This window comes from Bidens hawaiensis, unplaced genomic scaffold, assembly GCF_021521415.1.
Source record: "Bidens hawaiensis isolate Kalapana, Puna unplaced genomic scaffold, B.hawaiensis_p1.1 tig00036770_1, whole genome shotgun sequence".
Lineage (NCBI taxonomy): Eukaryota > Viridiplantae > Streptophyta > Magnoliopsida > Asterales > Asteraceae > Bidens > Bidens hawaiensis.
The window spans coordinates 172,865-199,352 of NW_027505434.1; the positions used below are offsets into that span (position 1 = coordinate 172,865).

At 31.7% G+C, this 26,488-nt stretch overlaps 1 protein-coding gene and 1 pseudogene across 2 annotated transcripts; both read right to left on the reverse strand.

The window, feature by feature from the left end:
- Positions 1-5,740: 5,740 nt before the first annotated feature.
- Positions 5,741-7,229, reverse strand: LOC143613168 (transcription factor MYB15-like). The gene is made up of 2 exons (XM_077086951.1): positions 6,932-7,229; positions 5,741-6,457 (listed from the first exon to the last, which is right to left on the reverse strand). Exons 1-2 carry the CDS (start codon positions 7,062-7,064, stop codon positions 5,829-5,831), a joined length of 762 nt encoding a protein of 253 aa, XP_076943066.1. The 5' UTR covers positions 7,065-7,229; the 3' UTR covers positions 5,741-5,828.
- A 2,487-nt stretch (positions 7,230-9,716) lies between these two features.
- Positions 9,717-14,144, reverse strand: LOC143613172 (uncharacterized; annotated as a pseudogene). Its single transcript, XR_013150069.1, has 7 exons — positions 12,870-14,144; positions 12,688-12,777; positions 12,440-12,597; positions 12,283-12,334; positions 11,590-11,666; positions 11,409-11,502; positions 9,717-10,507 (listed from the first exon to the last, which is right to left on the reverse strand). The product of XR_013150069.1 is annotated as an uncharacterized LOC143613172 (transcript).
- Between the last annotated feature and the right edge of the window lie 12,344 nt (positions 14,145-26,488).

A 26,488-nucleotide genomic window follows, 5' to 3' on the forward strand; every position in this document is an offset into this window, starting at 1 on the left:
CCATTTCCTCACAATCGGTGAGTGAACATTATAATACTTGTAACAACAATCTTTGCGTTGTCTTACCCTGCTACTAGTCAAAAGCCACAACTGATCTCTCATCATCATTGCTTAGCCTTCAATTTAGAACTCTAGAGATAGTGCCTTTCACTTATTGCATAACTGTCATTTGAAACCTTAAACAATGTCGATATCATTTGAAAAATGAGTAGTTCATATAAAATCGAACTTATGATTGGCGTGACTCCCTCCGATCACTAAGGACCAGCATTTCCATTATGCTTCTTATTATGAGCTATTGGTTAATTTGTTATTGCCATAAGCTCGTAATAAAAGTGATCCTAACTTCCGACCAATTGGATAAATGCAATGCATTAATCACTTCCGGTTTACAGATTAATTAATCAATCATTAGGCACTTCTAAAAGATGTGTAAGGATTAACAAATGATCCAAGCTTTTAAGCACAACTAGCGTAGATTTGACAATTAACATGTCTAAATTATATAATTCATAATTCGTAACTCATTGACAAAAACTAGTTCTTAAAATGTATCTATATCATGCATACACAATGTTACACACACGACCACACCCACACCCACACCCACATGGGTGTATCGACTAAACCCATACACCTCCTTAGTACAACCAGCCGACCAGGGCCGGCTCAACCACTTTAGTGGCCAAAAACAATGTTTAAAAATGAGGCCTTGTTGAAAAAAAATATTTTGCTTTCACTACAAATAAATCAAGATTTTGTCATTATTTTTTATAAATACATAAGTAATGCAATTCTTCACATATTCCTAGACCTACTTTAGTTTAAACGCCACTCAAATTAACACACTAGTCCAAATCTCAAATTACAAATGTATAATTAATTTTGTTTTAGAAGTTAGCGGCCTAAAGCCCTAACTTCATTTCAGTGTCCCTAGAGATGACGATGAGTACAACTCCGTGTCTATTGTCTGTTCATCACAACCCTACTTCCGACTTACGTATATTATCACCCCGGATTGCTTCTCTCACCTTTTATAGATCCTGATATTTTTGAATAAACACTTTCTATATATGTCTAAACATATCTTGCATTAAGATACACAAATAAAGGAAGAAGTAAAATTCAAGGAAGATTTTTGGCCCTGTCATTCTCATATGATCCAAACCCTTTTTTGGGTACCTTTTACACCCAATAAAATCTACATGTACCTTGCATGAGTACTTTATACAAGTGCATGCTTTGATGAGTTGTTTTAAAGAGGATATGTATATATAAATAAAAAGAGGGATTAGATCAAGTAAAGGTGAACAAAAGATTTAGGAAGGTAAACTAAATATAAGAGATAGCTTTAGCATCTGTAATGAGACTTACTCAATGCCCACCAAAAACGCCCCCACACCGCTACAGAGGGGGCGCCTTCATCAATTTTTGTCCATGTTCGTTTTTGCCTAGACGGCGTTTGGGGGAAAGGGGTTTGTCACCCAACCAATTCTAACTCTTCTTTTACTTTTTATTAGTTTAAATAATATTTAGTTCTTACAAGAGTTTTCAATCGCTATACATAGAATTAAGAAAAACCCATTGTCTATATGACGTGAAGATAACGTGAAACGAAAAATGAACGTTTTTTCCTCTCCACTTCGGATGCTAAGTACCCTTGTTTTTAAGTTTCTAGAACAATGGCTTAAATGATTTGGTTGGGATTTATCTTTACAGCTATTTGTGATGGCTGTTTGCCTTTTTGTTGGTGGCATTGATTGCTCTAAGTTACATTCTCCATCTTATGATCTTTTTCATTTAACGAAAGTTAGTCATTGTGATTTTAAAATACTTTTGGTTATACTAAAATATATGTTTTTGAATAACGGCAAGAGAGTAGATAATATATTAAAAATATATATCTATATTAAAACATACTTCTAGTAAGAAAAACTAAAGATATTGTTTTAATTTATTCCTTTTTCAATTCATTAACAAATTTTTAGTTTTTCTCCAATTAGAAGTTCGAAGGTATAATAAACATTCTTTCATTATTAAAATGTTATATACATCAAAGACACATAAGTATTATTATGTAGAAAGTTATAACGGTAGCAAAACAAAGACTTCTAGCCTAAGTACATTTTTAAACACTGACTTCCTTCAATATTTCGAACAGTTATTATGAACTTTTACGCTTTGAACTTGAATAATCAAAATATGCTTACTTCGTATAACCAAAGGGGCCAAAGGGGGCGGCAAAGCTGTGGTGGTCACGCCTTAACACCGACTAAACCAAGTTGGGTTGTTGAGGTCGGGGCACCAGTTAGTAGGTAACATGGCTTTTGACAAAGAAATGGTGAGGTCCACCGGCAAATAACAAATCACACTTTCTCGATCCATACATTTTTTTGGTTACTTTTTTATTTGCTTTTCTCTTTTATTTAATGTTTAGTTAAACCACAACGTGCGTGTTAACGAGCATGTTTGTTAAACCCATACCGAGTAACATAACACTTTAACTTATTACTTATTAGCAAAACCCCTCTCCATAACAACTAGCCTAAGCTCTACTTGGTGGCGTGGTGGAATATCATTTACTTACACGGTAAAAATAAACTCTCCTAGCATGTAAAAGTAGCATAGTAGATGTGAACAGTGAAAGGCCCAGAGGAGTAAATTAAAGTGTTGCATTTCTGAAACATAGTTAAATGGGCAGTGGTTTAGGAAGGACCATATATTGTCATCATTGTCATACCATCATCATATCATGTCATGTCTATTTTTCATTGTATGATTGTGTCACAGAATATACAAACTTTGTTATTATATGATATAGGTATGAATTGTGGTAATATATTAAATTTAATTTATATAATTGAAACGTGTTTGATCATATAATTTGGAAACACTAATATTAATTATATTAAATATAATAATTAATATTTAACTGGAAATACCATTGAATCAATTTAACTAAATTATGCAAAATAAATTTCTCAAGTTGACATTTGAAGGCAAGAGTTAAACGGGCTTAAATGTTTTGAGTTTTGATACTTAGAAGTGCTTATTTGGTTTGATAAGAACATACTTTATTTTGAAACCAATCCGATTTTGATAAAATTTATATCATAATGTTCAAAAAAAAAAACTAAACAACATTGTGTATTTATGCTTTAAAACAGTTATCGAGAACAAATTATTAGAGGAAAACCATAGTAATTAGTTAAAATCATTATTAACCTAAAAAAACAAATGTTTAATCAAGGCCACGCCATTTAACGGCTGTTGAGGAGTTTTTTTCTATATGTATCTATAAGATCGGTGTTTTTTTTTATATTTTATGTGAAATTATAGATTTACGTAGTGTTGGAAGTTCGTCGAGCATGGTGTTTAATATTGCGAAGGCGAGTACATGATTTATTTTTTCTAAAACGGAGACGTAACTTAAAGGATTTTTTTATTATTAAAGTTTATATTTAGTTAATGATTTAAAAGTATTACTCCCAATTAGCGTTGGGCTATAGTATTGTGTTAGAGACTAGGTTAAAAAGTTAACTTTTATGATAGAAGTTGAGTAGTTAAAGTTTGGGAGTACCTTACTATGTGTAATAGTTGTCAAGTAGTTAAGGTTGGTGGAGTTTCTTGATATTTGTATGTAACTTGGTTAAAAAACATGTAGGAAAGTTAGATGACATACCTTATAAATATTGTTGACATGTGCAAGAAAAAAGTTAATAATAATGTTGATAATGTATATGGAGTATCTTAAAAACATAGTTGAGTATTATATAGAAAAGTAGTTGTGATCTTGTTGACAAAGCTAGATGCCTTAAAAATCGTGTTATCCATTGGGATACTAAAACTGGTTTCGATTCACTTAGCGTTTTACTAATGGTGTGCATGATATACGTCTTTAGGTGAAGAGACTTCAAGCTAAGAATGAAGATAAGAGAAGTTCATAGTTATATAAGAGTGAAATAACCATAGGACTATAATTCGTTTGTTCATATATCTTGTTGGCATATAGATATTGTTAAGACAACCGCATTTGTGTTTTTGTCTGTCATAACAAATCGACTTGTAGCCAAGTGGTACTATGATGAATGAGTATGTGTTCTTAGTGTTTTACTAATGGTGTGTATGATATGTCTCTAGGTAAAGAGACTTCAAGTTAAGAATAAAACGATAGGAGAAGTACATTGAAATATCATAGTGATATACTTATAGCTATAATTCGTTCATTGTTCTTATATCTCGTTGGCGTATAGATATTGTGTTAAGTTTAATGAAAGTTAGTTATATCTCATAAACAAAACAACTTGTAGCCTATTGATACAATGACGTATGAATATGTGTTGTTTTTTAAGTGGTAGTCTGGTAGCTTGTTCAATGGTATGCTAGTCGGAACACAGTAAACTGTGTACCACAACTCGCATATTTATAAAATTTATTTGAAAAAATACAGATTTGCAATAAAACCCAAGTATCCACTAATCTAAGTGTAAGAATGGACCTTATTTTCATGTTCCATTCATGAATCTGAATCATGCTACGAAACGACTTGCACTAGATTTCATATAATATAAAGTTTCTTGTTAAACATGTGATGGATGCTTTGATCATGTCAATACCCAATATGTCATGGTTATAAGTCTAATATACTTTAATGGAATTATTGTCATTACTCTTACCCAAATTGTAAACTTTTATTATTATTGCAATAAAATAATCAACTTGAGAAGTTGCTAACCTCTATAGTCTACTCATAATTATTTACAATAAGGTCAATAAAAACTAAATTTAAGAGAGTTGTGTTAAACTTACCATAATAATCACTTATACACCAATTATAGCTCACTAGCCTAGTACGTTTTAGCCTGATAAATTGAATGAACAATTTATGATTTGAACCATCATAATTATAGGTAATACCGTCATTGTTTTGGTTTAGACTTCAGGCCATAGACTTTTAGCAGTCCATCCAGACTTCATGACTTTATCTCTTAATTTTAAGTTTTAACCTAGTGGTCTATGATTGATTTACTATCGAGTATCGACCTTCGATCAATTTACCATCGAATCAATCAGCTCTCAGTATTGTCATTGAGCAACTTTCAAATTACTTTTTAATTATGAATTGACTTTTAAATTATTTTTTATTATTAAGTCATATACTTTTACGTTGTAATCCTGAGTCTCGTTGACGAGAGAAAATAATAAATGAAGGTTTTTCCTTTTTTTCGTTTCCCTCCTCTTTCCTTTCTTCCCACACTTTCTTTCTTGTCAATTTTTCCAAACCGGAAACAAATCAATCACCTTCATTTGTCTCTATATTTCTCTTTGTTTTCATTTCCTTTCCTTTTTTTTCCTTTAATAAAACTCAGGAACACAAATATTCGTCAATCTTTTTCTTTCTCTCCGTAAATGAAACTCGGGAACACAACCATCTTAATTTTTTCATCCATTTCCTTTCCATTCTTTCCTTTTTAAGATTAAGTTGTATTTTTATGAAATTAGCAAGTCAACTCACTTGTATCACCTAGACTAACCCGATACAGTAATTTCTATCATTTTTAAGTCCAACCTAGTACGCTTAAAAACCCGCTTTTTAAAAATATTGATTTTACTAGTCAAAAACAAATGCTCATGGGATGTAATCAATGCACATACAAGAGGCCACGTGCAAACATGGTCACACTGAATTCTCACATGTAACACGAGTATAAAATATTAACACCATTTCTTTTATTTTCACACATAAACACTTTTATTCAATTTTTTTTTTAGTTTTCACTTACAAAGTTAACTAGACAACTAAAAAGTAAAAACATATTATTACATGATCACACTACTTCTCCTTCTCCATCTCCAAGCAAATTGAAGTACTCACTATACAACTTCTCTAGCATTCCGCTTTCGTCATCGACACAAGTCAACAAATCGCCATCGTCAAATGCTATATCCCGGTGGTCGTGGCCGCTCACTAAACCATCAATATCAAACAATTGTGTCCAATTTGGCCAATAATCCGTAGCCAATAAATCGGTTTCCCCTTGATCAATCGTGCAACTCGATGATGAACCACTCGCGGTCAACGATGTGGTTTGCGATACGTACATTGATGAATTGGTAGACTGATCAGAAATTATTTGTATTTCTTTTTCTGTGGGTTTGACTTTCGTTGACTTTTGACCGGTTTTTCGCTTCTTTTTTGACTTTTTATTGTTACTGGAATCTTCCCCGGGCGGGGTCTCTTTCGACTTCGGTTTAAGATGCGAGTTCCAGTGGTTTTTAATCTCATTGTCAGTTCGACCTGGAAGTTCGGTGGCTATAAACGACCAACGGTTACCGTGGACCGACCGTAGCCGAAGGATAGCTTCGTCCTCCTCCGCGGTGAAGGGTCCTCTCTTAATACCTGGCCGAAGATAATTCACCCATCTCAGCCGACAACTCTTTCCGCATCTAAGCAATCCTGAACCCATCACAATATGTAAAAAAAAAAGTTATTAATGATTGATTTTATTACCCGAATCCGTATACGAAATTTGGATTTTCAGATAATTAATTTTATTACCCGAATCCGTATACAAAATTTGGATATCTAGAATTTCGGGGTCGGATCCGGAATTCCAAATTATAAAAAAATATTTGTTTTGTAATAATTTTAAAAAGAATGCACAGGGAGTCCAAGAATCCATATATCCATATTTTTAGATATTTCGGATAATTTGTTTTTCGGATTTCCAAATGGATATCCGAATTCTGAAAAAGATATTTATTATTTAGTACTTTTTAAAATTTAAAAGAAAATATCTACCGACTCCAAAAGTTCAGATATCCAAATTTTCAGATATCTGAATTTTTGGATATTTCGGGTTTGGAATTCTAACCAATTGAAAATTCGGATATCCGAAACTCCGTAAACAATTTAAACAAAGTCACATACCGGCTTTCGAAGGCATGGATCGCCATTGGCCTTCACCATGGGTTCGAATGTATTCGGTAAGGAGTTTATCTTCTTCATCGGACCATGCTCCTCTATGCAAGCCCACCTTCGAGCAGCATGGAGCTCTACCCATGATAATATGATATCTCTCACACACAGTTGAATGTGTGTTTCAAGAGAGAAATAAGTATTGGGTGAAGAAGACAATGGCAATTGGTGGCTTTTAAATAGTTGTTCAACTAAAATGATTACTTTTATTTTTATGTAAAGAATATTATATTAAGGAAGTCTTGTCAACTTTCGAGAAACCTATGTGTAGTTTTGAGAAGTTTAATATTGCTCCTTCAAGTTTAGTTTGATGTTTGGAATGCGAACATAAGTTTTGGAATGATTTGTTTTAGTCCTTGATATTATGATATATGGATCTTGTAATGTATGGTGTTCAAATGTTCAAATGAGCCAATTTAGAGTTGATATACATCACTTTCAATGGATTTTTTTGATATAAAAAAAAAACATGTGACTAGAGGTGTGCGTGGTGCGGTTTTTGGCTAAAATCCAACTGAAAACCAAAATTTTGGTTTTTAGAGTTTTTGAAACCGTTCAGTTTCGATATTTTCGGTTCGGTTTTTTCGTTTCGGTTTTTGCCATTTAAGCTTGAAAATTTTGGCCGAATAAAAGTTAGGCAAAAAATAATGAATTAGTCTAAATAATTTTATTAATTATAAAATAATATACTATTATACATTTGATCAAAATTATTGGAGTTACATAATTATTAAATTCTTATAACTTACTTAACATAAAAACAAAAATTTAGAAAATCAGTTCGGTTTTTCAAAAACATAAAACCAAGACACGTGGCATCTTCAAATTCATTTAAGCGAGTGAGAGTGTGTGTTTCGCGCAACCTAGATGACTTCTTCATCTTCCCAGTGTATAAGCTAAGTATATGGGTGTTAATGATTTAAAGAAATACCCTTCATGTAAAAGAAGTGGGGTCGCTTCGATCATAGTTAGAATCGACGTTTTCACGATCTTAGTAGAATGCAATACAACTCATGCTTCATTTCGAATTCCAAATGAATATATTTGATAATGACAATCATTTCACTATATCCATCATTTCTATCTGGAATGATTTTCATAAACATGCATTTTGTAATAATTATCATTCAATAAACACAAATTCGGTAATTAGAATATTAATACAGCCTTAAAAGATTGAAAACAAAGTATAATTTTTTTTTTTTCTTTTTTTCCTTTTCTTTTCTAACCAACCAAATGAATTTTTATAAAACACGACCAAACGGTACAATGTTTTTAACTCAACATGTGTCAGAAGCTAAAACTCTGAAAGTAAAGTATAAGTATTACACTTTAAATGTAACCATAATAACTAGTTAAAATTTTAAATTATAGTACCTATGTTTGTTTACCTATAAAACATAATTTAACAACACTTATAAAAATAAAAACGTGAAAACTTCCTTGTCAAAAAACATTTACAAAACACAAAAGTTTTATGACACATGAAAACTATGGTCAGATAAAGTTAGGACAAAATAAAATTATAAAAGAATATAGCAAACATCGTACCATTACATAATAATTTCAATTTAAAATTTTCGAACCAGTTAGGATTGTGAGGGTCAGATCTTTAGTGCGTTTGTTTATAATTCAAGCTAATAATTCTAATCAAACAAAATCATGGGGCACACGAATTTTTATTATTATTTAAGTTAAAAGTCCAATTATTTGGTAAATAAGTGTAAAATGACAAACTATATTATTTTCGTTTTTTTAATAAGTGAGATATTATTACAAATTATTATATTTAGTCATTCCAACTTGTTTTATATGTTGTGTCCTCGAGATTCATGACGTGGTTTAATGTTTTAAGCCGCTACAAATGTTTCAAGCATATGTTTTATGTATTATCGTCTATGATTTCTCTAAACCCTAGAATCGTATTCTATGTTAAAAGCGACTATGACGGTGACTAGGGCAGGCTTAAACCTTGCGTGGCGTGAGCAACCGCAGATGACTCTCTTTCCAGAGGCCCGTAACCTTTTAACTTTCTAATATGTTTTTTATGTATTTTTTTTTTTAAAAACACATAATAATTAGATTGAAACCCAAATAAAAAGTAGTAAAACAATTAGTTTAAGCCTTAAAAATTTTAAACTTAATGTTTTAGCCCATTTGTCTAAGTCTTTAAATACTTTGTTAAACCCCTTGGGCTTAGTTCAGTATTCAATACTTATTAAACCATAAATAAAAGCCCAAAGCCCTAATACTATGTTTAAACCAATTAACCCGGTTAAGAAATTGTTTATGCTTAATTTTGTGGCACATTTTTATAACTCGCACAGAGTCTTGAGTTCTCGAATACGGCCCTGACAAACTTAAAACAAAATCTAAAGACTTTGAATTATTATTATTGTAACAAAACTTTACATATAAACTAAAATGCAACTTCTATAACTAGTAAAAACTTCAAAACGCTTACACATCAGTGCGTGATTTCTTATATAAGTCACATAATTTTACACCTAACGATTTATAGACGTTACATACCCATGGTGTAGAAACTACATAGGCATTATATCCCGACTTAAGAGACATGTCGCATTCTGATGGCTTTCTACGATTCACATATTAAAACAACTTATACAATAACCTCCCGCGATATACACCCATAACATATTATTGATACAAAACCGAACCTGAAAAAAAGTTGTCCAGTTTTTATTAAAAAAAAGAATATTTTTTTTTGTTTTCCGGTTTGCATTACTCAATAAAATTTAAAGAGTTACAAAATCAAGTAAATAACTTGAGCTTAAAGATGGTGTTAACATGCTCTGTTCAACATTGGGTGTGCAAAGATTTAACAAAAAAAAACAAAACGTCCGGTTTCTTTTTAAGAAACCAGAACGCGTATTTATAAATATACATACAAGTATAACTGTAGTTTTATAATCTTATAAAACAATCTATGTACTAAAAAAACGACAGATATATAACGTATAATGGTTCACAACCGAACGGGTAACCCATAATTAAGATACGTTCTAATCCGTCCATCCCAACCCGCAGCCACAATCACGAGACCCCAAACATGTGGAGCAACAAAAGTACTTTGATACGCGGTTTTCAAGAACTTATACTCGGACTTACGCATCGAAGGCGAAACACTAACTTGCGTTGAATCGGGTAGTGTTTCAGCCGGCCATGTTGGAGGTCCTTTTAATAACGACTCAAAAAAATACCCGCGGGTGGTTGACGGTGATATCACTCGAGGTGAATCTATTGTGCTTCTTGGAACAATATTGTTGTTGGTGGTTAATGTGAGTCGTGGAGATGGTAATGCGGCGAGACCGCACCATGGGATGGCCATTGTGGTGTTGTGTGATGTGAAGTGTTCGTATGATGAGTTGGTTTTGGGTTTTGTGACGGGTTTGTTGGGGCTAGTGTGGTTCCATATGTATATGTTGAAATCCTCTGCGGTTGAAATTATGTGTTTTCCGTCTGGTGTGAAGTATGCGGACAGCTGGCTTCCGGAACTTCGGTTCCCTGTTTAATATGTTTCGACTGTCAAGTATTTGATGTACAACATTAAATGCAAGTTTTGAAACTGTTCTAATCAGGTCACTTATAAAATCTTTTGTTCCAATCAGGTCACTAAAGTTTTCTTTTTGTTTTAATCCTAGATATTTTACCTAGATAGCAGGTCATGTAGGTTTTATTTTTATTTTTAAATAGTTTGACAATGCAAAACATTTTTTAAAAATTGAGAAAAATAAATTTTAAATTGTGAAAAATTAATAATAGTAATAATAATCTGAAAAAATGCCAAAAAAAAAAACTGAAAAAGTGCAAAAAAAAAAAACTGAAAAATTAAAAAAAAATCTTAAATCTTTTTTTTTTTTAATTTTCCAGTTTATTTTTTTTGCCGAAAAATTGCAAAAAATAATAATAATCTGCAAAATTGCAACAACAAAAAAACATATGTACAAAGTTACAAAAAGTTACAAATATAAATATATATATATAGGGGTGTTCATTTCTGAACCTAATATAGGTTAATAATAGAGATCCGCATAATTCACTTGTACTTTTTTTTCTTTACTTGTAATAAAGAAGACGGTTACATAACCGCCTACCCACTATCTCGTCAAAGCACTAAATACATACATGAGATTTATGCAGTTCTCGCAGTTCACAACATAAAATTAGTTTTGAAAAGAATGTGCGTGTGTGTGTGTGTGCGTGTGTGTGTTAATTTGGGAATTAATTTAAACGAGCCACAAGCCGGCCTTGGCTCCGGCTTGTTCACAAGCTTTCAAGTAACTTTTTGTTGCAAGAATAATGGTTATCATTATATTAAAGACGGGTACAATAGCTATAAGAGTTACCCGCTGTCACGTTTAATAATTCATATTTTTTTAGTTCAAAGCTCACGAGTAGAACGTACCCTTGAATTTGCCTACAATGTTGATCCCACAAAGAATCCTCACTTGTGAATCAGCTGATGTAACAATGACTTTCTTGGAGTCGATCGGGCAAAACTGAAACATACAAAACATTACTAAATTACAAAAAAATATTATATAATATAAAACAAGCCTGATAAATAAAGGACAGTTAATCAATACCTGAAATCCAGTTATCCTCTTTGGCCACTTCTTTTTACTCATCGACAAAATTTGAGTATGCAATTGCAGCCGTTCATCTGCATAAATCCATCAAGTTACATAAAAGAAGAAACTTCCATATCTGATTTGAGTTCTTTTGGCAACTCTATAGAATAGTAACCAAGTTGAAATTGTTCCAATTAGGTCACTCATAAAATATTTTGTTCCAATCAGGTCACAAAAGTTTTCTTTTTGTTCTATTCCTAGAAATTTTACCTGGATAGTAGATCATGTAATTTTTTTTTAAAGTTCGACATTGCAAAATATTTTTTAAAAATTAAGAAAAATAATTTTTAAATTGCAAAAAATTACAAAAAAAATAATAATAATCTGGAAAAAAAACTGAAAAATTGCAAAAAAAAATCTTAACTTTTTTTTTTTGTTGACAACTTTGTTTTTTTTTTTTTTGCATTTTTTCACAGTTAATTTTTTTTCTCAATTTTTACTAATTTTGCCAATTTAAAAAAAAAAATTTTGAAGTGCTAAACTATTTAAAAATAAATATAAAAAAACCAACAAAACCTGCTATCCAGGTAAAATATACAGGACTAGAACAAAAAAGAAACTTTAGTGACCTGATTGGAACAATCTCAAAACTAGGTTATTATTCTATAGAGTAATCCCTTCTTTTAATGTCAAAATATAAAAACATACCAATAATATCGTAGAAACTACATTTTCCATCTAAGGTTCCCACAATGTTTCCCTATATTAAGAAACCAAAGATTGTATTTTTGGTTTTAATCTAACGAAACATAACCGAATAAATCAAAAAATACAATAAAGATTATTCCTTTAGAACAAAACAAACCTTGCCATCTGGATAAAAACACGCAGCAGTGACGATATCACCAACATCAATCCAATCAATAACCTTACAACTATGCACATCCCATATGCGTACTTTCCCATCTATCGAACCGCTAATGAAATAGTTGTCATCCACGGGATTGAACTCAACGCACGTCACTACAAGTCAAATACATGCATAAATGAAACTAATTAATCCTCATTTAACTTTATAGATGCCGAAAAAGAATACAAATTAGCGGCACTCACCGTAGTTGTTATGAGTAAAGACATTGAGGCATTCGTGATGTCCAAGTTTCCACATACGCACGGTTTATCCACAGAAGATGATAAAAGATACTATATAATCAAAAATTTTAAAAACATTTAAGTTTTCAAGAATATGAATTTTTAAGTTAAATGAAAAAGTTTTATAGAACAAAGTTACAAACCCCGTTTTTAGACCATGAAAGCGATAAGATCTCGCCAACGTGTCCATAAAACTCATGCACCGGTTTCTCCAAGATTCTAAAAACTTTAGGCGGTAAAATAACACAAGCTAACTCAGATGATTTCCTAAAGCCTTTTAATTTTAGTGTTTTTTCTTTATCTGGCTTTAATGGGGCTAAGTCAGATAAATGATTAGTTGAAAAATAAACCGACGAACGATCGGTTTCTTGAATCTTGTAGATTCTCGGATCTTGATCTTCGAAAATCTTCCACACGCGTACAACACCGTCTTCTCCCGCACTCGCCAAGTATCTACCATCATGACTAAACTTTATAACCGAGATCACACCGTTATGCGCTGCAAACTCTTGTGTAGCGTAAACAGATGATAACTCTTTCGACTTCCGTTTGTGTGCGTGCACATGAACAGAACGAGTACTCGCCCCACTCGCACCATATGTATGATTCAGCTCGTGTTCGTTTGTGATTCGAGCCATGACGTTCAGCTTCTGCAGCCAACCTTTTTTCACTTTCTTCCTCCTATCTAACAAACCCGACTCACCGACTACTTTCGACGAACCAATATCCGGTTTACGCTCTGCACCGAAATCAAAAGACGGTTTCGTGACTTTCGTTAACACGTTTTCTTCATCCCAATCCACAGTTTTCATCACCAACTCCATGTTTTTAGCTGACCAATCATTCAAAGACGGCTGCCTACACAAAAACTCATCTACAACAGGCTCGGTTTCGTCTCGTATTTCACTAACCAACTCGTCTTCAGTATCTCTTTCAGCATACCATCTATCACTCAACCCCATAAATTTCAATAATTTATCACGTCTAACATCAACACCATCCAAATTCCCATCCCAATAATCAAACCCATATCCAGAAACACCACAACCCTGTAAAAACCCATCTGAATCTGAGTCAGACATAACGTCGAACACCTGGTGTGCATCAAAAAACTCATCTTCATTCTCACTGTAACTACCCATCATCTTCAATTCTTAAACATAACTCTTAAATATTATTCAACACCCAACCATAATTCAATAAATTGGGTAACAAATTCTAACCTTTTATGCATCAATTTTGAATTGATCGTCAATAGACACCATAATTGAAGAAGTGAGAGGTTTGTGTTGATAAAACCCAAGTGAATTTATATATTTATATATATATTATATATAAAGTTGTGTAATTTGACTGGTGAAACTTAGGCTACAGCTTGGGAAAGAGGGATTTAGTAAACGGGTGTGATCCGGGTCGGGTCGGGTCGGGTCGGGTACGGGTCGGGTCAGGTAAACGGTAATGGGGCCTCATTTGATGTGTGCCTTCTACCAACGGTTTTGTTATGGACACACATATAATCTATACTATATATAAAGCATAAGTGAAGCATCTCTTAATTTTTAAGAGCTTGTTGCTTTTAGTACAAACTATAATACACAAGATTAAAATATTTTAGGGGTAATTTTGTATTTTGACAATTTTGTCTTTTAGCATAACCAAAATCATGTACGGTTTATTTTTAATTTATTAAAAAATAATTACAAGTTTGGTCCATTAACTTTAATCACATTTTGTTAATTTATATAATAGTTACATATATACCCCTTATTTTAAACCAACTACCCTGATGACGTTTAAACGTTAATAACTTTTTCACACATTAATATTTTTTTTAAAACGTTATACCATAAAAACGAGTATTTTATTCTCTTTAATTTGAGTATGGTATTGCTATAATTTTTTCATTTTAAAAACTAAATGTGTTACGTGATTACCATTAAAGACCGACAAACGAATCGGGCGGTTTCGATCGTTCGGGTCATGGGTCTAAATGGTTGAGGTTGGAATGAGTCGATACAAAAAGGTTAATTTGGTTTGGGTCGGGACGAGTTTGGGTTGAAAGGGGTAAAGTCATAACGAATTTCGGTTAGAACATTGTTAAGCGCAACGGGTTGCGGGTCAAAACGAGTTCAATGTAGCGTTACGTGCACACCAACACCTGACTGAGCGTGCACAATCGTTGTGTGACGTGCTTACTAACCCCGGTTAAGATTCCAATGCCGCGATACGAGCATACTATCGTCGTGTTACGCGCATACTGTTGTTAAGTCACGCACATACAGAAACAGTAACACCGGTTACGCATCCGATGTCATGTTTGCGTGCAACCTCACCACATCGCGCGGGCACGCAACTAGTATATAATAAAGCATGAGTGAGGGACCTCTTAATTTTTAAAAGGTACCAAACTCATTGCTTTAGATACAATCTTCAATGCATAAGATTAAGACACTTTAGGGGTAATTTTGTCTTTTGACAATTTTTTCTTTTAGCAAAAGTAAAATCATGTTACGGTTTATTTTTAATGTATTCTAAAATAATTATAAGTATGGCCCTTTAACTTTAATCACATTTTGTTAATTTATATAATAGTTACATATATATCCCTTATTTTAAATCAACTACCCCGACGACGTTTAAACGTTAATAACTTTTTCACATACTAATATCTTTTAAAAATATATATACCATAAAAACGAGAATTTTATTCTCTTTAATTTGAGTATGGTATTGCTATACTTTTTTCACTTTAAAAACTTAACGTGTTACGTGATTACCATTAAAGACCGGCAAACGAATCCGGGGGGGGGGGGGGCGGTTCGGCCGTTCGGGTTATGGGTCTAAAAGGTTAAGGTTGGAATGAGTCGATACATAAAGGTTAATTTGGTTTGGGTCGGGACGGGTTTGGGTTGAGTAGGGTCAAGTCATAACGAATTTCAGTTAGAACATTGTCAAGCGGAATGGGATGTGGGTCAAAACGAGTTCAATGTATCCTTACGTGCACACCAACACCTGACTAAGCGTGCACAGTTGTTGTGTGACGTGCTTACTAACACTGGTTAAAATTTCAGTGCCGCAATACGAGCATACTATCGTCGGGTTATGCATGTACTATTGTGAAGTCACGCACATACAGAGACAGTAACACCGGTTACGCATCCGATGTCATGTTTGCGTGCATACCTCGCCGCATCGCGCGGGCACGCAGCTAGTAAATATAAGTTGGTGAGGTGTCTGCGTAGTGCGGCTGAGAATATATAGTTACTGGTAATCATGTAAGGTTACTTGCATTAAAGAGAATGAGATGTTTGTTTTCACGATTTTTTTGTTAAAGTTATTAATGTATAAAAAAGTTACGGTCGTTTACAAACATGATCATCTCTGAGAATCACTTAAAATTTCGAGAGTCCGGAGCGAGTAAAAACAGGGTTCTTTTAAGATAACTTTTAATATATAAGTTACAAAATAACTCATAAAAAAAGACACCACTCATGAAAATTGAACCTATGACATATGTTCCGTTAATTATCACATTTTATATTGCACTAATGAGTCATTTTGCAAGTTTGTTTTATAACATAATTATATATAAAATATATATAACTTTTTTAATAATTATGGGTCTCTTGATAGTCTGGATCTGAGTTGGTTGCCATTCACGCCCAAAGGGAAGGCCGACTCTATTAACAAACACGTGAAAAGTTGGTTTAAAAGTCAACAGTTTGTTTAAAATGATTATATAGAATGTTTTAAAAGTTGTAATTACTTAAACTCATAAACTCCTAAAAATGGAATAATTGCATTATTGTCTTTCTCATATTATTATGATATGGTATAGATTTTTTTTAAATTGCTTTTGTTGTAATATATGGTATTTGCACCCTCATAATTTGGTAAGATAAAACCTTATCTAACAACTTTATCCCACTAGATCAAATCTCCAAGTACTCCAATCACTATGGCTGAGTACTCACAACTCTTTAATCAATAAAGTTAGTAGAGCCTAGCGATTTTTGCGACCATGATCATGAAAAGCATTGGCTTGTAATAACAAGCAACAACCTGATGTATATCGAGCTTATTATACAGGCTGTTCTTAAACTGTAAAGTGTATAAAAATTAGAAAAGATGCAACACTTAGTCTTAAAACTAGTAGCATATATGGATCAAAATATATATATATATATTCATGTCATGATTATGCACAATATTATGCAACGGATGTAAATAATTGCTCAATACATAAATAATTGCATACAATATTACGCGAATTATATAAATAATTACCCAACATACATAAATATCTATAAATACATCACTTATATACATGGTTACCTAACGTGTTTATAATAACGCACAATCATTTATCAAATCACGTAAAGTTATAAAGTTATTTATAAAAAAGTTATACAACAGTGCTATTTTCAAATGAACGGTAGTTGAACTCTTTATTTTATCATAACTTTTAAAAACTAATAAAATATATAAACGTTAATATATGTTATATATGTGGGTGTTTGTTATGTACAAATATTATTTTCTAAATACTATATATAAGCAATTTTCAAACTATAAGTCAAATTAATAATTCCATAAATTCAAACAGGTTTACCCTTCAAAATTCAAAATGATATGTATTCAATGGTTGGAGGCCATAATATATGACCTTTAAATTGTCCCTTTGGAGTTTTGACATACCTTTTCCCTACCTCTACTAGTTCTCTACTTCACTCCAATTGATTATTTATATTCAAACTAAACAAAAAATTAATATGCACATACATTGGTAGTTTATAAATGAATGACGAATCGTGTAACGAATTTCACCTATGTGTAATTTTTCTATATTTTAAACAATCGTTTAACTTGTATTATTTATTGTGTTCGTGTTTCATCATAGTCTAGATGACATGAAACCATATTACCATTGCGTGCAAATTTTAAATAACATATAGCGGTATATTTAAGTCTTCAAAATTAGACATATTATGAAATGGTGCTCGGATATTATGTTAGGTGCAACATGAGTACGTCTGTCATGATACAACAGATTTAACAGTTTAACTGTGAGAATTGAGAGTCTCTTTTGTTGATAAATTTTTGTTGTGGAATGCAATTGTTTTTTTATGTGTCTCAAGTGTAAGTCGAAGGTAAAACTTTAGTTATATAGTCACCTCATAAGACAAAACTTTCAAATCACTTAACTTGTTTTTGGTTGGGTTGTTTTGTAAGTAAAATTTGCATTTTGAAAAAAAAAAAGAAAAAATAAATTGCACCAAGCATCCATTATGGGAGTTTAATACTTTAATCTGTTTTGTTAATTTGTTAACTGTTTTTCCTGATTGCTTAATACTTTAATTTGTTCTTAATTTATTGACGGTATGTAATTCTTGGTAGTTTATGCCTTCAGTTCTTGTTAGTTCATTTGCTTGATTTATGAATCGTCTATACGAGCTTCAATGGTATGTGCTCGAGTAGTGACCGATTACCATGTTGATTTCTTCTCCATTGTTGTCTTCTATATTCAATCCGCAAAGGTAATAAGTTATGTTAATTTAATTGTTATGTATTGTTATATGTTAAAGGTTGTTATGGGTGGCTTAGTAGATGCTCTTTAGGATAGCATATATTTAATACAATATTTTAAGTAAATTTTTTTTATATTATTTTTTTTAAATTATAAGCTTTGAAGATTAAACATTATTGTGGTTTAAAACCACATACATACGGTTTTGTTTGAATTAATATAAATTGTTAGTCATGAGAGTCGGCTAACAACCCCAAATGTGTTTTCTTTACTCATACACCGCTACGTCCACATTATTAACAAATTTAAATATAAAAAAAAATACCAAATCATATTGATCAGATCATCAGTCTCTTTCATTAAACTTATAAACGTTACATTTGTTTAAAAAATATTTGTTATTGACGTGTCTCGAAAAACTGTTGAAACAAAAACAACTTAATGCATTAGTACAACAAAGGTGCAATATTTATACAAAAAGCTAAAGTTTTTAATAAAAATAAAGAGTAAGATTTAAATTATTACCGGTCAATTGTTTATGTCTAGAATGATATTAAATGTACCATTAACTTATTTTATAACTCTCCATGTGTTGCAGTTTGATATTATATAAATACATTATAATTTTTTTAACAACCAATAAATAAATCTTGGCTGCCTCGGAAATCCAATGGCAAAAGATGATCTTATATGCCCGTAATCATAGATAATACTGGGTATCCCAAGTTCACCATCTTCTAGTCCGGGAAAAACCCTGCGCAAGAGGTCTTCAGTCATCTGTGAATCTGTGATAAAACCTGGTTGGAATCAGATTCAAACTTGAGACTTTGTGACCTCCCTCTTAAATCTTCACTTCCTCTCCAATGCCGGTTGGTATGATTACGAGTATAACATAAAAATCATTTCTTTTTCATATTTTTTTTGCAGATTACAATGCTTGTTGAGCTATTAATTGGTTTAAACTTTGAAGTTAATTCATACCCTAATTTTATATACATAAGAATATCTTGGGCGTGTTAACACTATATATGACTTTTAATGCGGGCCTATCGTCGGACTTTTATGGATCAATCTTATGGGTTGTATTTTGTGAATTAACCATTTTATTCTACACTTTGCCCAAACTATTAAAAAGGAGGGCCGAAGCCTAGGTGTACATGAAATTAATTTGTTATGAAACTCCCTCACAAATAGCTACTTTTTTTAACTAGAAAATTATATTTGAAACAATCGAAGTTATTTAGTAAAGACCTACCAAATCAAAAAGGAGTCATGTATATAAAAGTATAGATTTTTCATCCACTCGATCCCGTTAATATTTACTATTCCTATTACAAATCCAATGATAAGAGTAATGGATGGTTGTCTCCAAAATAAGATTTTTTTAGTCGTGGATTATTAGTTCAAAATACACTAGATTCATTCCGTAACACCCACCATATCGTCGAGAAGATGCCTTCACCACGTATATTTTTTAGAGCCCCCAACTTTGAACTATCTAACCATTCTAGAAGAGCTGTGGGGCGATACGGATCTGCAAAAGGGATCTTTGGTCATTTGAAAACTAATATCCATGTAGAGTGAGTAATACCACAAGAAGCAAATAAATGGACAGCTGTCTCTTTCGAACAAAATGACCACATAAAATACTGGATGTCAAAACGTTTATTGCAAAGATTATCTCTCGTTAGGAGCTGATTCAAAAGCAGACACCAAATTAAAATATTAATCTTTTGGGCACCCGTTTACACCATCTTGTTTTCAAATAATTAAGCAAAAACATACTTTTATCAATGTATTTCCTAACCTCATTCACCTTAAAACCATCTTGAAAATACTTACTCCTTTCACAAATAACTCATTTGAGTTCATTTTAATTAAATTAATGTTGGCTATTAAAATATATGATATTCATACCATAACTTTGATTTTGTTGGTAAGAAAAAATAACAACTTTAGATACGTTCAAGGGCGGACCTACACTATAAGTACAAGGTCGACTAACCTGTGAAATCTTTTTAGAGGCATATATATATATATATATAGAATAAAATTTCAACCGATCCCTATTACATTTTGACACAAACCATTTTCGAATCATGTGAATTCTTTTCTAGGTTCGGCCACCGCTTTATACGTCACATAAGCACAAGTAAACAACCAAATTAAAAGTGTCTAGCTGATAGGAGTAGAAAACCGACCAGATTGTATATTGTATTGACTATATTGACATGTAGTTAAGAAAGTCCAATAAGCTTAAGATGGAAGCAAAGTGAGGTGACGACTGATGACTAACGATTGTGATTGATTTAGTATCCCACAATTATAAAATCAGTTTTAACTATTTTTATTTTGGATCTAATACACACTATAGGATAGAGGTAAGGCTGTCTACATCTTACCCTCCTCAGACCCTACCATAGCATTGCTATTGGTGGGATATACTGAGTACGATGATGATGATGATGATGATGATGATGATGATGATGATGATCTAATACACACTAACATTCTCTTTGAAAAGAAAAAAAAAACTATTAGATACTATATTATACATAAGAAATTATACATAAAAGAGAAACAAAATTTAGTTAATTATAGTTATTTACCATTTCTACACTTAGATACCTTTAGTTTATATTCATTATTAGTTGTGTATGTTAATTGGGCATTAGGTTATTATCCTACATTATGATTAGTAAACTATTTTCTCTGAGCCAAAATATGTAAAGACGACTCAACTATTTTGGAAGTTCAAGGCAAAGTGAAACCCAAACGTCATCAAGAAATTTACCGTTTCCAAAAAAGATAGTACAATTTTTTTTACAAACGTAGTTGAAACTAAATTATTTTTGATCTACTAGGTTTTTTGTCCAAGTGGACTGTAACAACTAACAACTTATAGTTTATTACTTGTTTAACTAATAAATAGTTAAATAATTCTACATTTATATAAAACCAATGCTTTAAGTATAACTATATAAACACAATTACAAAACCAACAATCTAGCTAGTTTATTTGCAATTAAAACTATCTATTAGATAATACATAATAAGTGTACGTGCATGGGTTTTTCAACTGGTTTCCTTCTTGAGGTCAGGGTTCGAGTTCTGAAAGAAAAAAATTGGTTAAAAATACATTTTAACGACAAAGATGTATTTGTTGTTAAAAAAAGTGTGCACGAGTTTCGTCGAATTTTGAATATTTAGATATAATAATAAAACAACACATTGAGAATGATCATGTTAAAAAAATATTGAAACAAATGTTGAGATAGGACCAGGAACAGAAGTGGGCAACAATTGCATGCGCAATATGATGTTATTTGGGACCCTCTTCTCCGACCTTTGAATCTGGTTCTCAAAATGTTTTCTTCAACTACAAAATGGTCCCACATGTGACATATATATGTCATTCTTATTTTAATAGTTTTGTATATATTATTTACTTTTACGTGATCACTAAGTAACCACTCATCAATTAACCCTACAACAAGTTCTTTTAACTACGTTCGTTAAGGCACCTAAAATAGTTAAGGTTTGGATAATATGACGGGTTAAAAAGAAAAAAACAAATGAAGTTCTGAATAAATAAATTACGTTTTTTTTCTTTTTACGGCATGTCTAACCTTTTCAGTTCATAATAAATTTTTTGATTCTGAATTTACATGTCATGGTCTGATGTTAAAATTCTATAAATGTCTTAGTCTTTGATGTTAACCTTATTCAAATTTCTTTTTTGGCTAAATAGAAGAACGATAAGTCATTTTTAACTTAAGAATCAAAATATTTATGTAGTTTATAAAAACCATTTGTTAGTTGAAAGACTATTTGTGTACTTCACTTGTTATATAATTGTTGGTGACAGTTGAGGTGGCGGTGGGGTCAACGATGCTGGGTAGGCGATGTAGACAATGGTCCCGTGGGCCGTTCTAACTCATTTGAACGTGTTTTAAGTTGGTTTAATTTATAAGTTAGTATATATGATTTAAACAGATTTAATTTTGTCACCGTATATTTTTAGTTAAAAACCAACTATATATATAAAAACAGATTTCTTTTACCAAACCAACTCATTATATGAAAAAGACATACTCATGTTGCTAACCATATGACTTATTTTTTGAACCGATTTTTTATCTTGTGTCACACATGAGATTTGAACAATTACCACGAGATATGATACCACTAGCCAAAGGCCCTCCGGTGAGTACGTACACTTAAATTTTATCTTTTTTTCCTTTGAACTGTAGAATTCACTGGATTTACCTTCATGTAGCAAAATTATAAGATAATTTAGCATGTGTAAAGTTATGGTCACATGAGTTGGTCTTTACAAGTACTGACAACATAAACAAAATTTGTTACTTTCCTCTTTCTATATATAGGAAAGTCTGTCATCAAGCAACACTGTTGTCTAAGGTAGAAGTATACTTTTTGACTTCTATATACATTTTCGTAACACCCGATCACATTTAATCACACAAGCAAACATGTTTTTGTACTCCAAAACAAAGATAATAATAAGAATAAACATCGGGTAAGGCTCGGCTTCAATCAGGTTCATTGGGAACACTGGCACCGGTAGCTTGGGTAGGCAATTCGGGTACCAAAGTTCACGAACCCGATGATTTAATTCATTCAATTTTTTGACCATTCTACGGCCAAATGGACTGTACCGTTGTAATAAAAACAACAAACATAAAATCCTATAAATTAACACACTCATTTTCAGTTTTTACTCCAAACATACACTCTCAACTCCTATATTTCTATCAACTTTTTACATTTTCTCCAAAAACATAACTTTATGGAGCAACCAAATCTTGTTCTTGAAATCCAAATCGAGAAATAGGAGAAGGGCACGAACATGGAGCTACGATGAAGAAGTGACGTTGCCTAAGATTTGAGTCCATGTTTCCGAAGACTCGGACCCCTAAAAACAACGGATATTGAATTTTGACAACAGGTTTGCAACTATTTTTTTGCAAGAGAGAGGACCTCAAGAGATCGTAACATGCACCAACTGTAATCCAAAAGGCAAAATATGATCAGACAAATTAATGTTAGCGATATGGCCACTCTAGAAGTGAAAACGAAAGTTCAAAGCTGATGGTACTGGGAATAGTATTTTATGCATTTTTTAATTAAATGTTTAATTATTAATGCATTTTTAATGCAATTTAGGCACTTTTATTTATTTTTGTGCCTTTTAGTTGATATATAAATTCAGATATGTATTAAAAATGAAAAATAAAAAGTTCACCTTAATTCATCGTTATCCTCATCCACCCTACACTCTCTACCTGTGACATTAACTCTCATTGGTTTGCTCATTCACCAAGTACACTTCACCATAATCATCTATCTAGTCCTATTACCCTTGATTCTTGAGTAATTAGTTTTTTTTAATAGCAATATATTAAATAAAAGCATCAAGGTATTGAAATTTTTTGTACAAAAATAGATTAATTAATTAAGCTGCATGTATATATACATGTACATAATACGATCATAACTAATTACGTATATACGCAGAGTATGTATGTAACTATGTAGGTATATATGTATGTTTACATGGGAGAGTCATCTAATTAAAAATTAAAGATGAAAGTATATAAAATAAGCATGTGGAATATAAAACATGCAAAACTGAGTTATCTTTTGAAGGAAATATTAACATTCATGCATGCTGCTTTGTTAAAGTGATAAAGAAAACTAAAGTCGAAAATGCATCTTTGTTGTGTTGCCATGTTCTTCCACATAACCATCACTACATATATAACTTCACCTTGTACTTTATTTTGTCTCAAAAAGAAATTACAACCTTTTTATTGTAAGTTTTCTAAGAGTCATATATACTCTTTTAGTATTAAATTAAAAATACAACTTTTGATTTAACATTATATAACTCAGTCAAAGTTTTCACCCAACAACCAAAATTACAAATTTTGTCAACATAATCATTACTTAAAACGTTTCTTCCATATTAAAGTTATAAATGTTAAATCTATCCTTTCCTTTCCTTTTTATATATTTTTTTAAATTACGTTTGCAATTACTTCTAATACCAAAGTGAGCATTCTTAAGACAATATGTCAATCATCAATATTAAATTTGACGCTCTAGTTTTGACTCATTTAAGAATATCATTAAAGAGAACTTATCACTGTAGAAAAATCCCTTTGAGTCATGTTTCAAACCTAAGACCTCAAAGATTTCAAGTGTTGACCATCACCTACATGTCATTGGAGCAAAAGGACAATTACAAAATAAATAATAATAAGAAAATAAAAGAAAAAGAAAAAAAAATGTTAAATCTTCATAGAAACTATATGTTGAAGTTAACATTTAAGTTCTATTAATGCAAATAAAATAATAACAAAGACATAAGTTTCAAAGAGAACATAATATTATTTCTTATTGAATAATTAACATTTTTTCAATTTGTGGACATATTTATATTATTAAATAGAAAACGTTGAATATTTAAAAAACACTAGGAGTTATTTTGCCATATATAAATACATGTGTTCATATATAAATAAAATATTATTCACATTCACAATTTTATAAAAGTAAAAGAATGACAAAAATCCTCTAGAAACTTAATTCAGAACCCAGTAATTATATCCCTATTCAAACTTTAAAATTACAAATATAAGTACCTTTTCCTTCACTAAACTTATATATTAACTTGTTTCTAACTAACTTTATTAAAACCTAATTATAAAATGACTATTATACCCGCGTCCTCAATCCGAATAACATGAGTTTTTGGTTATGGGGATCTAGATCACATATATTACAACTTGTGGGCGCGTGTCCAAACTATATCTTTATTTGCCCATTAACCCCCCCCCCCCCCCCGGCGTGCGGATAAAAGGAACTCCTTATGTAGCCTCTGAATTCTCGATCAACAGACATAACCGGCATTTCATGTAGAATCTTCAGTTTATATGTATCAAATATTTGGATTCGGTATCTTAGACTAAATGACCTATAGATTATAAGAATATCAGGCTATAATGGTTCTAAATATTTGTTGATTATGATAACCTAATATTATTGATGTAGCTGCACACTTCTTACTTCCTTTATATTAATGTTGTCTTTTGCTAATTAACATAAATCATGGAAATATTAAATTCAGTTGCTTAAGAGATAAAAGTGGCAAATGGATTTTAGGGCAACTTATAGGTTTATTGGTTTTTTTTAAAATTTATTTTGAAAAACCATGATTTAGAGCTTTTGAAAACTATCTTTTAACAAGCTAAACAAAGAAAGATTTTTTTAATTACCAAACACATCTTAACTTTTTTTTTGAACGGCCAACTAAGTAACGCCGGGTACCCCGTACGCGGCCCCCATTGGCTAAAGGTAGCCCGAGCCGGCCACTAGTTCGGACGGACGGAGCCCCTAGCGGTCCACCTGTTGAGGGATTCACCGGATAAAACCCGACCCCCACGCCCGCCAAACGGCACGACAACGAGGAGCCAGTAAAACCGGGTGAGATCAGGACTCGAACCATGGCAAGCCAGAGTCATCCCTCATATCTTCCATATAAGTTGGTGGTAGTGAGGTTTGATCCCCCTACCTCTCACTTGTAAAGTGAGTGCTCTACCATTGAGCCACAACCAACTTATAAACACATCTTAACTTAATTGTTTTTTGAAAACACTAATAAGTCAATAAACATTTTTCAAACTCAATCCCAAACATACTCTTAATAACCTAGATTATAATTTATTGACTGATAATAATTGATATTGGCAACTCATGAGTAACACTCTTTAACTTTTATTGGCACCTTGTTAGGCTCGTAATATTTTTTTAAAAAAAATTATATATATTTTTATGAAAAACAATATGTATATTTAATGTTTAAATTTAATTATACAATCACTGGCTTAGTCTTGTGTCAAAGTAGTATGATTCCTAGCCATATGGTTGTGGGTTTTAGTCTCACTTAAGACATGATACGTTTGTTCGCTTGTAATGTACCAATATTTAAAAAAATATTCACGACTCTGTTAAAAGTTAAATAATATATCTCTTACATTGTTACATGCCTGCTTAATCAGATGACTATGTGCTTAATAAACATGTATACTTAAAATAATAATCAATGGACTTTTAAGTTCAGTTTAAAATTTATATTAGTATATATAAACCAAGCTTGAAAACTAAATATTAGTACATTAACAAAAGTTAACATTAACAAAGAAAAATTCT